This window comes from Schistocerca cancellata, chromosome 8 (genome assembly GCF_023864275.1).
Source record: "Schistocerca cancellata isolate TAMUIC-IGC-003103 chromosome 8, iqSchCanc2.1, whole genome shotgun sequence".
In the NCBI taxonomy this organism is placed as follows: Eukaryota; Metazoa; Arthropoda; class Insecta; order Orthoptera; family Acrididae; genus Schistocerca; species Schistocerca cancellata.
In genome coordinates, this window is record NC_064633.1 from 559,945,565 (window position 1) to 559,962,819 (window position 17,255).

The window sequence follows — 17,255 nt, forward strand, 5'->3', positions numbered from 1 at the left end:
TATTGAATTTAATTGATGAAAGGAGAAAATATAAAAATGCAGTGAATAAGGCAGGCAAAAAGGAATACAAATGTCACAAAAATGAGATCGACAGGAAGTGCGAAATGCCTAAGCAGGGATGGCTGGAGGACAAATGTTAAGGATATGGAGGCTTATCTCACTGGGGTAAGATAGATACTGCCTACAGGAAATTTAAAGAGACCTTTGGAGAAAAGAGAGCCACTTGTATGAATATCAAGAGGTCAGATGGAAAACCACTTCTAAGCAAAGAAGGGAAAGCAGAAAGGTGGAAGGAGTATATAGAGGGACTATACAAGGATGATGTGCTTGAGGGCAATGTTATGGAAATGGAAGAGTACGTAAGTGAAGATGAAATGGGAGATGTGATACTGCGTGAAGAATTTGACAGAGCACTGAAAGACCTAAGTCGAAACAAGGCCCTGGGAGGAGACAACATTCCATTAGAACTACTGATAGCCTTGGGAGAGCCAGCTAAGACAAAACTCTACCATCTGGTGAAGACGATGTATGAGGCAGACTTCAAGAATAATATAATAATTCCAATCCCAAAGAAATCAGGTATTGACAGGTGTGAAAATTACCAAACCATCAGTTTAATAAGTTATGGTTGCAAAAAAGCAGGTGTTGACAGGTGTGAAAATTACCAAACTATCAGATTAATACATCACGGCTGCAAAATACTTACACGAATTCTTTACAGACGAATGGAAAAACTGGTGGAAGCTGACCTTGGGGAAGATCAGTTTGAATTCCGTAGTAATATTGGAATGCGTGAGGCAATACTGCCCCTACGACTTACCTTAGAAAATAGGTTAAGGAAAGGCAAACCTACGTTTCCCGCATTTGTAGACTTACAGAAAGCTTGTCAAGGATGACTGGAATACTCTCTTTCAAATTCTGAAGGTGACAGGGGTGAAATACAGGGAGCAGAAGGCTCTTTGCAATTTGTACAGAAACCAGATGGCCATTATAAGAGTCAAGGGGCACAAAAGGGAAGCAGTGGTTGAGAAGGGGTGAGACAGGGTTGTAGCCTATCCCCGGTGTTATCCAATATGAATATTAGCAAGGAGTGAAGGAAACAAAAGAAAGATTTGGAGTAGGAATTAAAATCCACGGAGAAGAAATAAAATCTTTGAGGTTTGCCAATGACATTGTAATTCTTTCAGAGACAGCAAAGGACCTGGAAGAGCAGTTGAATGGAATGGACAGTGTCTTGAAAGGTGGATATAAGATAAACAAAAGCAAAATGAAAATAATGGAATGTAGTCTAAGGGTATTAGATTAGGAAATGAGACACTTAAAGTAGTAAATGAGTTTTGCTATTTGGGGAGCAAAAGTCACTGATGATGGTCGAAGTAGAGAGGATATAAAATGTTGACTAGCAATGGCAAGAAAAGCATTTCTGAAGAAAAGAAATTTGTTAACAATGAGTATAGATGTAAGTGTCAGGAAGTGTTTTGTAAAAGTACTTGTATGGAGTGTAGCCATGTATGGATGTGAAACATGGACGATAAATAGTTTAGACAAGAAGAGAATAGAAGCTTTCGAAATGTGGTGCTACAGAAGAATGCTGAAGATTAGATGGGTAGATCACGTAACTGATGAGGAGGTACTGAATAGAATCGGGGAGAAGAGGAATTTGTGGCACAACTTGACTAGAAGAAGGGATCGGTTAGTAGGACATGTTCTGCAGCACCAAGGGCTCACCAATTTAGTGATGGAGGGAAGTGTGGAGGGTAAAAATCATGAAGGAGACCAAGAGATGAATACAACAACATATTGAATTTGATCCCCTGAAAACCAAATTTTAGTGGTGATGAATACATTAAAAAAGAATACTTGACAAAATTTCTGATCTGATCATGTAAATGATATTTGCAAAAAGCTATCTGCTAGCATACATGCTCCAAGAAAACTGACACCTTTTTGTACTATTACCACTCTGAAGCAAATACCTTTTGCACTATTTGAACCCATCTCAGCTATGGGATAGAGGTAAGTGAGCTCAGCAGTAAAGGTAATATGAAAAGTGTACTTATCCTACAGATAAGAATTTAAAATACTAACTGTTCCTAACCTGTACGTTGGATCAAAATAAATAAATAAACTGGTGAAATGAGACTTACTGTGGGGTTCGAAACAATATACGTGAAGTTATACATTGATATAATAGAGGGAAACATTCCACATGGGAAAAATATATCTAAAAACAAAGATGATGTGACTTACCAAACGAAAGTGCTGGCAGGTCGATAGACACACAAACAAACACAAACATACACACAAAACCAACGGTTGCTTTGTCACTCTTTCCTGACGAAGCAACCGTTGGTTGCGAAAGCTTGAATTTTGTGTATGTTTGTATTTGTTTGTGTGTCTATCAACCTGCCAGCGCTTTCGTTTGGTAAGTCACATCATCTTTGAAGTTATACATTTATTTTTATACCAAGACTGGACTTCTGCATGAGCTATTGATCTGTCTTGCCTTGAGTTACTACTTTAATAATATATTGTCTCAAGAGTCTGTCCCAGCTTCAGCTGCGTTAGAATGTAATTGAGATTAATATTTGTAAACTATACTACATTTTGACAAAAGAAGCAGATTTTAACAAGGCAACAGGAGAAGTTATGTATTACTCAAAAGTCATCACTGATAACATTTCTATGAAGAAGTGTGATAGTGAAATAGGTTTCTTGATTAGCTGTAGCTCTGGAGCAAATGGTCTTATTGGAGAGCTCTAATGACCAGCAGCTCCATCTCATCATCATATTTTAACCTCCCATTTTTGCCTTCTGATAACTCTATTCCTTCGCGATGTAATAACTCTATTCCTTTGCGGTGTATCACGACTAATCTGAACAATGCAAAATGTTGTGATACCGTTTTTACAGTCAGTCTGCATACCACCACTTTTCCGTGATTGGACAGCAAATATGGTTCACAATAGACAGGATTTTCCTCCTGGGGTAATGTGAGGCACCACTTGCCCAACCAAAAGTAAATGTTGGCCAGCTGCTCGTCATCTGGCATGTGCTGACTTACCCCTCATAAATAAAGAAAACCACAATGTAACCAGCTAGCTATTATTCTGCTTGCACATATCATCATGTTGTTTGACAAAGGTTTCACATTGTTATGTCACAATCTACGTATGCCTGGTATCATTATTTACAGTACCCTTGGGAAGTAATAAAATGTTGAATAATGCCATATCTTTAATAGTCAGCAATAAGTTATTTATTGATTTATGCAGTACTTTTTACAGAGTAATCATGATCTTGTATATGTCAATATTACTCACTTTTCCAATTCAAGTGATGTTGTTCCAAACATTAGGAGGTCAAGGAAGTCAGCTGACACAGAACCTTCAGGGACTGTATCAGCATAGGAGGCTAACTTTGAGTCCATTTCAAGCAAAATATTCTCCCAGGCTTCTGCAATAGACTGGACTGTAAGTCCTGTGTATGTCAGCAGACTGTCAATAACAGCATGCTTCAAAGCCACATCATGGAGCTCAGTTGACCGTTCAGCAAGTACCTACAATGAAATAACATGTTTTCACATGTGTTTCCATTACTACACATAGTACGAAAAATGTACATTAAACAAACAATTAACCTCTAGCTAGAGTTTTGTGAGAACTTATATATTTCATTGTATCAGTATACAGTATGATGTGCAACCATCAACTTCCAAAGAAATTTTCATTTAAATTCATGAAACATTTAAGCATTTATCAGATTTGTTGGTCATGTTTAAACTTCATTGATGCTCTGCTTGAAGAACAAAACATGGGATACATTTCTGTTTAAAATCAAGATAAAAATAAGTTAAAGCAGCCCCCCTCGCCACAACTCAATACAATGACGGCTAGATAGTTAATATGAGACGGACTTTCCTTGAAAGTGTTAAAAGTCTAAGAAAAAGCCAGAAGTTAACACAACAATGATACATAAAAGCTCATGGCGTTCTGTTCACTTACAATAAAAAGACAAGAGTTTCAGCCAAAATCTTTCTCATCATTCCTTCAACCACAAAATTTACAGGCTAACTTATGTAACATGCACATATTTGCATTATTTTGAATTTTGTTTCGTTTCTACTCACAGGAATTGTAGCATTAGCACTGTAGCTCACAAATGTTGTCCATTGGTTTGCTGTTTTGTAATACAATAAATTCTCTGTAAAAGTGATACTCTATGGTCAGTAATTTTTTTAACTCCACCTGCACACTAAGAACATAATAGTGACTCATAAGAGTTGGGTGGAAAGAAGCAATATCTCTGCCAAAGCTTTTCATTTTTATTTGTATAAACAAGTTTGATGACACAGCAACCTAAATTGATTAACTGACCATGTGACGAAGCAAGCTGGGATATTTTTTTACTCCCCCCTCTTGTTTTGCCATCTGCCTCCTTAAAATTCATTTTTTTCATTTCTGACTAATTACCATTAACATACGCGAGTATAATCTACATTTTCATAAAAGAGAAAGGATGGCCTTCAGTTTTACAGAATATACCACCAGATCTAATTTTGTGCTTAGTTTTGTGCATGTAATTAATTTCCTGATTTATTTTGACTATTCTTAGTTAGTATCCTTTGTTATAGTTTGAAATCAGTAATTGTTTCGTAACTTAAATTCTATTGTTGACTCATAAACAAATATAAATTCTGTACTAATTATAAAAATTTGGAGGAACAACTAATAGTATTCCTAAAGAATGTATTTGGCTCTATTCGAAAACATGTTAGCAAAACCAGGCCTTAATTAATTCCAAACTAATTAACAGTTTTGTCAAAAGTATTTTTTCCGTAACGATATCTGTTAATTTCATCATTTAAACAAGTAATTCGGCCTAACTCTTGTAGTACAAGAAACTGTTAAAAAAAAAAAAAAACACAATTTTTTGATGTATTCAGTTGATTGAACAAATTATGTTTTAATTGTAATTTCTGTAAATTAAACATCAAACAATGTGTAGTTTCAGCATCTATTATTGTGCTGATATATAAAGGCCCAGTTTTTGGTCATGAGGCAGACAGTCCACGACCGAGTTTCAGACAAGAAGCCTGTGTTGGTTAGAACAACAACAATGCATCAGCTTAACCATGAAATAAGTGTTACACAACAGGCCCTGTATTAAAGCAATAACTGTTTGTTCAATTTATTTGAAAGACTTTGAAATATATATTTAGGTTTTTACTGCTCGTAGATGTTCAACAGTAAACTATTGCAGCAGTATGTTGATGCTTGCCTGCAAACTATTAATGAGGCTTATCAAAAGTTAAACATTAGTGCTCTGGCCAATTAACTGTGTATTACTGGGGGTTGTGAACAGTGAAATGCAAATGTGCACCTGTTGGCTACATCATTTAAAGCAGTCAGTGTTGAACTTACGACCCCCCCCCCCCTTTTTCAGCCAGTATAGCAACACAGTATGTCGATACCGAGGACAATCAACGATGAAATAAAGCAGGCGAATGTTACAACCATCTTTTGAGACACAAAGTTCATTCAGTGCCATTTTGTACCTGGAAATAAAACTGGAATACTTTGCGAGCATCTGTGTATGCTTTTACCCTGCAGTACCAACATTTGGGAGTGTTAGGAGTGAGCATATTACATAACACTTGGGGCTCTGAGCAAACAACAGGACTGGATTGGACAGAGTGCTCTAGATTATGGGGGTGGCAGCACCTATAGTGAGAGCAAACCTCCTAGAGATCCCAGGAAGCTTTGGAGAAAACCAGAAAATTAATATCTGTGCACCCATTGTCATCTATGGGAGCAAAATAAGTGAATTTACAGGAATGAACTGAATACAGAACAAAAGGCCACAGGGGATGTTCCAAGGTGACACAGGATTGAATTAATATGGAAAATGTCACAAGGAAAGCGATGATCAGAATACGGTATATAAGTATTTTCTTGGCATCTCACAAGCACTGATAACATCTGATGGTGACTGTAAGCTATGACACTAAAGCACTGTGATAAAATACTCTGCCAGCAGGACGAACTCAACCATCTACACATCTGAGAATCTGTTTTGCAGGTTGCAATATGGGGAAACTACAATGTTAAAGCAAATCTGAACACTTGAATGTTTGCACTATTGTTACAGTCAACTAAATTTATTTAGTGCCATTACTAAGTTAGATTACTGGAGCACAGAAAAAAAAAAAAAAAGAGAGAGAATTCAAAAATTGTGAAATTCATAATGGGCTTGTTTAGTCAGCACCAGAGCTCAATGGTACATAATAAATCAGGCATTTTATGAAATCATCATCCACTTACTAAAATATTTTGAAGAACTGTGTTTCAACATTAACCCACTATTACTTGCACATTTATGTAGGTGTGGTATGTCTTGCTCCCATAGACGGACACTTCATCTTTCATCCTGTTCACACAAAGTTCAACAACTCAGTCATGAACAAATGTCAGCAGGATTAAAATGTGTCCACTGTGGACACAAACACAGACATCTTCCTTATGACAACAGTTTCAATTTCTGCATGTGTTCCAAGTCCATCCACTCTCCACTACAATAAGGGCACTACTTTTCAGTGAGGTTAACGTCTCTGCCTTGCCCTTGTACTAATAAGAGTGTCCAAATCGGAAGGGCTAGGAATCTGATATGCTACCATTCCAGTCTTAGTCTAGAGAATGATGGTGATACAGTACAATACAATACAATAATATTTTTGTGGCACATAGTTACAGTTTTGGTTGCTGCAACTCCACAGGTCTTGGCAAACACACCACACATGGATGACCATTGGCCCTTTAAGTACCTGCCCTTAAAGAGTGGACAGGTGGTTCAAATCTCTTACTGAAGCCTCCATATGCTGTTACTCCACTACATCTGTTACTTTGTGCTCTAGACCTGAACTTGACTTGGAACTCTCTGTGATTGACCGTTACTTTTAACAAGATTGTGGTTTAGTTAGTTCATTGATACCGATTTCAGTTCACCTTTCTTGCATTCATACTGTCTCGTCACTACTGTATTTTTGACAATAGATTTAGTGTCGAGTTTTGCATCCTCACACTACAATGTTTGTAGCTCGAAACATGCAGCTTGCCACTGATGCAGGTTGGTGGGGAAGTATTATGCTATGGGAGACATTCTCCTGAACTTTTAAGGAATCTGTGGTAGTAATCGAAGACATGCTAACAGCTGTGAACCACCTGCATCCCTTCATGCTTGACGTCTTCCCCAATGGTGATGTCATCTCTCACCAGTATAAATGTCTGCCTCGAAGGGCCAGAACTGTGCTACAGAGGTCTGAGGAGCATTATAGTGAATTCATGCTGCTGTCTCAGCGATCTATCTGGGTCGCTATCAAGCACCACCACTGGATATGCAAATCAGCGTCCTGTTATTTATGTGTATTAATTGGCCTGTGCAGAGGCATTTAATGCCATAATCTCCACAAACCTACCAACAAACTGTCAGATTTCTGACATGCAGAATCAGTGATGTATTTCATTCCAAAGATGGACAAATGAACTATTAAGCAGGTAGTCATAATATTGTGACCTATCAGTGTATAGTTGTCACATTACGAGCAGGTTTGCAAATTACAGCCACTTATAGAACCTAGCAGCTTGTCATTCAATAACTTGTACAGCTTGGTATTCACTCATTTTGAGATGAAAATGCATGTAGTGGTTGCTACACAATGTTTCAACCAGTTGTGACATTCATATGCTTTATTTCTACGTTGGCAATCCTACGTGTTGACGTACTCCATTGTTATACTGGCTGAAAAATGGGAGGTGGAAGTTCAACACTGACTACTGTGAACAATATAGTCAGCAGTAGCACAGTTGAGTTTCACATTTATTTACTTTCACTGTTCACATATTACACAGTTATATGGCCAGTTAAGTATTGGTAAATGTTAAGCCTCATTACATCCCCATGAACCATGGACCTTGCCGTTGGTGGGGAGGCTTGCGTGCCTCAGCGATACAGATAGCCGTACCGTAGGTGCAACCACAACAGATGGGGTATCTGTTGAGAGGCCAGACAAACGTGTGGTTGCTGAAGAGGGGCAGCAGCCTTTTCAGTAGTTGCAGGCGCAACAGTCTGCATGATTGACTGATCTGGCATTGTAACACTAACCAAAACGACCTTGCTGTGCTGGTACTGCGAACGGCTGAAAGCAACGGGAAACTACAGCTGTAATTTTTCCCGAGGGCATGCAGCTTTACTGTATGGTTAAATGATAAAATAGTCCCCCATTCGGGGGGGAATACTCAAGAGGACATCGTTATCAGGAGAAAGAAAACTGGCGTTCTACGGATCGGAGTGTGGAATGTCAGATCCCTTAATCGGGCAGGTAGGTTAGAAAATTTAAAAAGGGAAATGGATAGGTTAAAGTTAGATATAGTGGGATTAGCGAAGTTTGGTGGCAGGAGGAACAATACTTCTGGTCAGGTGACTACAGGGTTATAAAAACAAAATCAAATAGGGGTAATGCAGGAGTATGTTTAATAATCACTAGGAAAATAGGAATGCGGGTAAGCTACTACAAACAGCATAGTGAATGCATTATTGTGGCCAAGATAGATACGAAGACCACGCCTACTACAGTAGTACAAGTTTATATGCCACCTAGCTCTGCAGATGATGAAGAAATTGATGAAATGTGATGAGATAAAAGAAATTATTCAGATAGTGAAGGGAGACGAAAATTTAATAGTCATGGGTGACTGGAATGCGGCAGTAGGAAAAGGAAGAGAAGGAAATGTAGTAGGTGAATATGGAATGGGAGTAAGGAATGACACAGAGCACAGAGCACAACTTAATCATAGCTAACACTTGGTTCAAGAATCATAAAAGAAGGTTGTATACATGGAAGAAGCCTGTAGATACTGACAAGTTTCAGATAGATTATACAATGGTAAGACAGAGATTTAGGAACCACGTTTTAAATTGTAAGACATTTCCAGGGGCAGATGTGGACTCTGACCACATCTATTGGTTATGAACTGTAGATTAAATCTGAAGAAACTGCAAAAAGGTGGGAATTTAAGGAGATGGGACCTGGATAAACTGAAAGACCCAGAGGTTGTACAGAGTTTCAGGGAGAGCTTAAGGGAACAATTGACAGGAATAGGGAAAGAAATACAGTAGAAGAAGAATGGGTAGCTTTGAGGAATGAAATAGTGAAGGCAGCAGAGGATCAAGTAGGTAAAAAGACGGGGACTAATAGAAATCCTTGGGTAACAGAAGAGATACTGACTTTAATTGATGAAATGGGAAAATACAAAAGTGCAGCAAGTAAAGCAGGCAAAAGGAATACAAACGTCTCAAAAATGATATCGACAGGAAGTGCAAAATGGCTAAGCAGGGATGGCCAGAGGACAAATGTAAGGATGTAGAGGCTTATCTCATGAGGGGTAAGATAGATACTGCATACAGCAGGGCTTAACAACTGGCTGGTTTTGAGCGCGAGTACTCGCGTCTGCTCAGGCATGTACTCGCGAGCAGGTGCAAGGTCGCGGAGTAGGGAGGGAGGGGAAATGCGCGCGCACGTTTGAATAAGGCCGCAGCGTGCCTATTGAATTCACGCCGACTGTGTAACATTTAAAGTACTACGATCAGCTCTAACAGTCATTTCGCTCGTTAAGAATCATGTCAAGTCACCGTTGTGTAACCCCAACCATGCTTTCGCAGTTCAACTTCCATTGGGAGGAATTTTATCTGTTTACAGAAAAAGATTGTATTGCAAAATGTTTAGTATGTCACAAAATGCTGAATTCTTTTAGGAAATTTAATTTTGCAGCAACATTATATGTCGTACCACGCGAAAGACTACGGAAGTGGAAAATGTGATGGACCAGATCGTGTACAGGAAGTTATTAAACTTAAAAGGAAGCTATCTGAAGAAGATCTGGACGACGAAGAATAATCAACTGAGGCAGCTTTCAGAGTGAGTTACAAAACTGCTTTGCTTTTAGCGAAATCCCTGCACCCCTTCACTGATGGCGATTTAATAAAATAATGTTTGGTAGTTGCAGCGGAACATTTGTGTCCATCTCAAGTTGAACAGTTTTGGATTGTGCCACTATCTAACACGACCATTATGCGTCGCATACAGGACATGGCAGACGACGTCCAGAGCCAGCTTGCAAATATCTGTAAAGATTTTATGGCGTATTCTCTAGCTCTGGACGAAAGTGTTGATATTACTGGAACAGCGCAGCTTGCCATATTTATTAGAGGTGTTAATAGAGATCTTCAGGTGAGGGAGGAGCTCCTCGATGTAGTAGCCATGAAGAACACTACAACCGGAGGTGATATTTTAAGTAGTGTTGAAGAAAGTGTTGAAAATACAGGATTCTTGTGGAATTCTTTAGTTTCAGTGTCTACAGACGGTGCACCAGCGATGACAGGGAAAAAAAAAAAAAATCAGGTTTCGTTGCGCTGTTGAAGGAGAAAATGCAAAAACTGACCGTGCCTAATGAAATAAGGGGCGTTCACTGTTTGATCCACCAGGAAAACTTATGTGCAAAGAGTATCACTCTAAAAATATGATGAGTGTTGTTGTTCGTACAACCAATTATATAAGGAAGCATGGGCTATAACACAGAGAATTTAAAAGCTTTCTTGAGGATGTAGAAAGCCAGTATGGTAGCCAGCCTTATTACAGCGAGGCTGCTGGCTTAGTCGTGGTGAATTATTAAATCGATTTTTTTGCCTATTAGATGAGATAAATATGTTCATGGAAATAAATAACATGTGTTTTCCTGAATTGAAAGAGCCTTCATGGAAATTTGATCTCGCGTTCTTAGTAGATTTAACTAGCCATCTGAATGCTTTGAACATTTCACTACAAGGTAAAGATCTGCTAATTACTCATTTCGTAGATCGAATACGAGCTTTTAAAATGAAATTGACACTTTGGGTGAGTCAGCTGGAAACAGGAAATCTAGCTCATTTTCCTAAATTATCATCCATGCAAGATGTTCACAAAGACTGTGAACATTATTCACATAGTTTAGTTGCCCTTAAGGAAGAATATGATCAACACTTTCAAGATCTGACAGCACTAGACAGTGATTTTGATCTGTTCTCCTCTCCATATTCAGTGAATATTGAAGAGATTCGTCCTGAGCTGCAACTAGAAATTATTGACCTGCAGTGCGACAGTACAGAGACAAATTTCAGAACAAGAAAAACATTTTGGAATTCTGCAGACACTTCCCTCAGGATAGATTTCCTCGTTTGAACAAACTGGCGGCTACAATAATACCAATGTTCAGTTCCATGTATGTTTGTGAACAACTGTTCTCTGCAATGAAATGTAACGAGACGCGCCTGAGAAACGCATTGTCTGATCGAAATTTAAACTGCACGCTGCGCCTACAATGCACAAGAACAATTACTCCGAACATAGACGCAATTGTACAGGGCAAAAAGTACAAGATAACTGAGAATCCCACACTTCAGTGACACCTTTTATTGTGTAACAGTTCACAAATTAATACGAATGTAGAGGCATACACTAAGCTAATAAAATTATGTGGCACCTGTACATTCTCCTTTATTTGTTTCATTTGTCGCAGTAATAATTCGTGAGTGATATCCCTGCAGGTGGCCGCGGATTTACATTGACTGGCGGCAGCTGTTGTGTGCCCCACGTGACTCTCCCCACTCTCCACTCTGGTCCGGTAGTGGGGGTAGCGTGCTCGCGCTGCTCCGTGCTCACGCCTTGCTGCTCACAGCTTGCTCTGCGAGCACGTATGTTGTGAAGCCCTGGCCTACAGGGAAATTAAAGAGACCTTTGGAGAAGAGAGATCTACTTGTATGAATATCAAGAGCTCAGATGGAAACCCAGTTCTAAGCAAAGAAGGGAGAGCAGAAAGGTGGAAGGAGTATATAGAGGGTCTATACAAGGGCGATGTACTTAAGGACAATATTATAGAAGTGGAAGAGGATGTAGATGAAGATGAAATGGGTGATATGATACTGCGTGAAGAGTTTGATAGAGAACTGAAAGACCTAAGCCGAAACAAGGCCCTGGGAGCAGACAACATTCCATTAGAACTACTGACAGCCTTGGGACAGCCAGTCCTGACAAAACTCTACCATCTGGTGAGCAAGATGTATGAGACAGGCGAAATTCCATCAGACTTCAAGAAGAATATAATAATTCAAATCCCAAAGAAAGTAGGTGTTGATAGATATGAAAATCTCCAAACTATCAGTTTAATAGGTCACAGCTGCAAAATACTTACGCGGATTCTTTACAGATGAATGGAAAAACTGGTAGAAGCTGACCTCGGGGAAGATCGGATCAGATTCCGCAGAAATATCGGAACACGTGAGGCAATACTGACCCTACGAGTTATCTTAGAAGCTACATTAAGGAAAGGCAAACTTATGTTTCTAGCATTTGTAGACTTAGAGAAAGCTTTTGACAATGTTGACTGGAATACTCTCTTTCAAATTCTGAAGGTGGCAGGGGTAAAATACAGGGAGCGAAAGGCTATTTACAATTTCTACAGAAACCAGATGGCAGTTATAAGAATCGAAGGACATGAAAGGGAAGCAGTGGTTGGGAAGGGAGTGAGACAGGGTTGTAGCCTATCCCCGATGTTATTCAATCTGTATATTGAGCAAGCAGTAAAGGAAACAAAAGAAAAATTCGGAGTAGGTATTAAAATCCATGGAGAAGAAGTAAAAACTTTGAGGTTTGCCAATGACACTATAATTCTGTCAGAGACAGCAAAGGACTTGGAAGAGCAGTTGAACGGAATGGATAGTGTCTTGAAAGGAGGATATAAGATGAACATCAACAAAAGCAAAACGAGGATAATGGAATGTAGTCTAATTAGGTCGGATGATGCTGAGGGAATTAGATTAGGAAATGAGACACTTAATGTAGTAAAGGAGTTTTGCTATTTGGGGAGCAAAATAACTGATGATGGTCGAAGTAGAGAGGATATAAAATGTAGACTGGCAATGGCAAGGAGAGCATTTCTGAAGAAGAGAAATTTGTTAACATCGAGTATAGATTTAAGTGTCAGGAAGTCGTTTCTGAAAGCATTTGTATGGAGTGTAGCCATGTATGGAAGTGAAACATGGACGATAAATAGTTTGGACAAGAAGAGAGTAGAAGCTTTCGAAATGTGGTGCTACAGAAGAATGCTGAAGATTAGATGGGTAGATCACATAACTAATGAGGAGGTATTGAATAGAATTGGCGAGAAGAGGAGTTTGTGGCACAACTTGATTAGAAGAAGGGATCGGTTGGTAGGACTTATTCTGAGGCATCAAGGGATCACCAATTTAGTATTGGAGGGCAACGTGGAGGGTAAAAATCGTAGAGATGAGTACACTAAGCAGATTCAGAAGGATGTAGGTTGCAGTAGGTACTGGGAGTGAAGAAGCTTGCACAGAATAGAGTAGCATGGAGACCTGCATCAGTCGCAGGACTGAAGACCACAACAACAATAAGCCTCATTAAGACCTTGTGGGCAAAAAATCAGCATACTGCTACAACAGTTTGCTGCTGAACATCTATGAGCTAGTTGTGTTTCACAGGAACAATGTTTTCTAAAGCCATGTTGACTGTGTGTCAATAGACAGTTTTCTTCAAGGCAATTCATAGTGTTTGAACACAATATATGTTCTAAAATCCTGCTGCATATCGACATTAACAATATGGGCCTTTTATTTAGTGGATTACTCATACTACCTTTCTTGAATATTGGTGTGATCTGTGCAACTTTCCAGTCTTTGGGTACGGATCTTACGTTGAGCGAACAGTTGTATATGATTGTTAAGTATGGAGCTAATGCATCAGCATACTCTGAAAGGAACTTAAATTGGTATACAGTCTGGACTAGAAGACTTGCTTTTATTAAGTGATTTAAGGTGCCTCACTATTCCGAGGATATTTACTTCTACGTTACTGATCTTGGCAGCTGTTCTTGATTCGAATTCTGGAATATTTACTTTGTCTTCTTTTGAGGAGGCATTTTGGAAGACTGTGTTTAGTACCTCTGCTTTGGCAGCACTGTCTTCGATAGTATCTCCATTGCTTTCGTGCACAGAAGGCATTGATTGTTTCTTGTCACTAACATACTTCACATACAACCAGAATCTATTTGAATTTTCTGACAGGATTTGAGACAACATTTTGTTGTGGAAACTGTTATAGGCATCTCGCATATAAGTCTGCGCTAAATTTCGAGCTTCTGTAAAAGATCACCAATCTCGGGGATTTTGCATCTGTTTAAATTTGGCATGTTTGTTTCATTGTTTCTGCAACAGTGTTCTAACCCGTTTTATGTACCAAGGAGGATCAGCTCCGTCGTTTGTTAATTTATTTGGTATAAATCTCTCGATTGCTCCCGATACTATTTCTTTCAATTTAAGAAACATCTGGTCTACACTTATATTATTAATTTGGAATGAATGGAGATTGTCTCTGAGGAAGGCGTCAAGTGAAATTTTTTTTTAATAGGTCTATTTTTCGGGGATTTGGGGATTACAATATTCATTCTCACTACGACAACACTGTGTTCACTAATCCCTGAATCGGTTTTGATGCTCGTTATTAAGTCAGGATTATTTGTTGCTAAGAGGTAAAGTGTGTTTTCACAACCGTTTACTATTCGCTTAGGCTCATGAACTAACTGCTCGAAATAATTTTCAGAGAATGCGTTTAGCATAATTTCGGATGATATTTTAAGCGTACCTCCGGAATTAAACATGTATTTCTGCCAACATATCGAGGGTAAATTAAAGTCACCACCAACTATTATCGTATGAGTCGGGTACGCATTTGAAATCAAACTCAAGTTTTCTACAAACCTTTCAGCAACTGTTTCATCTGAACTGGGAGGTCGGTAAAAGGATCCAATTAGTATATTATTCCGCTTGCCAACAATGACCTCTGCCCATACTAACTCACAGGAAGTATCTACTTCAATTTTGCGACAAGTTAAACTACTTCTGACAGCAACAAACATGCCCCCCGCCAACCGTGTTTAGCCTATCGTTTCGAAACAATGTTAGGTTCTTCGCAAAAATTTCGGCTGTGTTTATATCCGGCTTTAGCCAGCTTTCAGTGCGTATAACAATTTGAGCATCAGTGCTTTCTATTAGCGCTTGGAGCTCTGGTACTTTCTCAACACAGCTACAGCAATTTACAACTGTTATACCAAAGGTTTTTGTCTCTACGTTCTTCCTGTGTTCAGCCTGCTCCCTTTGTGACTGAAGCTCTTCTTGTGTTTTCCCGAGACCCTCTAACTTAAAAGACCGCCCAGTCCACACCACACAGCCCCTGCTACCTGTATAGCCGCCTCCTGCATATAGTGGACACTGACCTATTCAGCGGAACCCGAAACCCAACCACCCTCTGGCGCAAGTCGAGGAATTTGCAGCCTACATGGTCGCAGAACCATCTGAGCCTCTGATTCAGACCCTCCTCTTGGCTCTGTACCAGAGGTCCGCAATTGGTCCTGTCGACTATGCTGCAAATGGTCAGCTCTGTTTTCATCTTGCAAGCAAGACTGGCAGCCTTTACCACTTCTGTTAGCCACTCGAAACCAGAGAGAATCTCTTCAGATCCAAAGTGACACACACCATTGGTACTGATGTCAGCAACCACCTGCAGTTGGCTGCACCCTGTGCTCTTCATGGCATCCGGGATGACTCTTTCCACATCTGGAATGATTCCACTTGGTACGGACACAGATTGCACATCGGTTTTCTTTCCCCTCTTGTCAGCCAAGTCCCTAAGGGGCCCCAGACGCGCCTAACGTTGGAGCTCCCAACTACCAATAATCCCACCCTCTGCGATTGCCCAGATCTTGCAAGCTGAGTGGTTTCCTCTGAAACAGGACAGGCGACGGCATCTGGCTCAGTGACAGTGTCAGCCACAGACAGCACCTGGAACCTGTTTGTCAGACAAATCAGGGAGGCCTTACGTGCAGCCGCCTGGGAAGTCTTTCGCAGCCTGCTTCGCCCCGGGGTGACGCCACTTGACCACAGGTGAGGGGTCAGCCTCAGTGCAAGCAGTAGCTGGGTTGGCCACCAGTGAGGACCGATCGGAGGACTCTGATGCACTGGACGTCCATTGGATCCCCATGGCCGGCCCAAAACAGTGGTGCCCATCCACTGCAGCCTCAAGCTGTGTAACCGAAGCCATCACAGCCTGAAGATGAGAGCGAAGTGTCACCAACTTGTCTCGCATGGGCACACTACAATCGCAGTCCCTGTCCATACTAAAGACCATGGAAAACTAAACTGTATAGATAAACGGACTATCGGCATGTGCTGCGCAACTCTACTGTAGACCCTGACGAAAACACACGAACTGTGTGTAGTAATACGCAGATATTAAAAAACCTAACTACTGAAGCACTCAGGTGAAACTAAATAATTTGCCCCTGATAAGGAACTTGTAATATGTCACAAAATCGGTTTACTTTCTGACGCAAACGAAAAAGCGAGAACTGGGGCTATTAGATTTTAAATTCACACGCAGAAACTCAAGAAACTAAACAATTAAAGCACACAGATGATACAATAAAATTAGCTCCTGGTTAAGAACTCGTAAATGTCACAAAAGTGGTGTACTTATCTGTTGCTGCATCTCAGTCGGCTACTGCTGCCTGTCTTCAAAGCCAAAAAATGTGTCAGGTTTGTCGAGTTTCCCGGAATGTCGAGTTATCGAGAGTCCAGTTTTCGGGGTTCTAATGTTGATCATTTGACTCTAAAATGCTTAAAAAAAGTTTAAAACTCACTATTTTTCATCTAAAATTTAAAAAAATTTCCGGGGCAAGACCCCCTGTATGGGGACCCCAATATTTTTTAAATGTACCATATCCATTATATATTTCCCCAGAAGACTTGCTGTTCATGATGTAGAGTACCAAATACAGTGTTATTTCGTTTTGAAGAAGTACTGGTAAACTAGATTTTATGGATTTGGTACCTTTTGGAAATGAGCTTCTGAAATATGGGCACCATCTGTCAAAGCTGCTCAAAGTCTGTGGCACCACATTGCATAGCGTCAGTCTGGTGCTATCTGTAAGTGCCAACACAACAATCACAATGACAACCTCATTTGTTAATAACAGGGATAACAATTTACAACTGAATGCCAGAGCTTCTGTATCGCTAATTATGGCTGGAACATACTGACATGTAAATATACTATCTCTCAAGGCAATTAAACATTGTTTGGTATTGTACAT

General features: G+C 39.8%; 1 protein-coding gene across 11 annotated transcripts in view; it reads right to left on the reverse strand.

Annotated features, from left to right (window-relative positions):
* LOC126095728 (anaphase-promoting complex subunit 4) overlaps positions 1-17,255 on the reverse strand; it is a 135,818-nt gene that overhangs the window by 71,387 nt on the left and 47,176 nt on the right. For all 11 annotated transcript variants that reach the window (XM_049910496.1, XM_049910491.1, XM_049910495.1 and 8 more), the window contains one exon: positions 3,324-3,559. In XM_049910496.1, the coding sequence (XP_049766453.1) occupies positions 3,324-3,559 (236 nt within the window). The remainder of the gene's footprint in view (positions 1-3,323; positions 3,560-17,255) is intronic.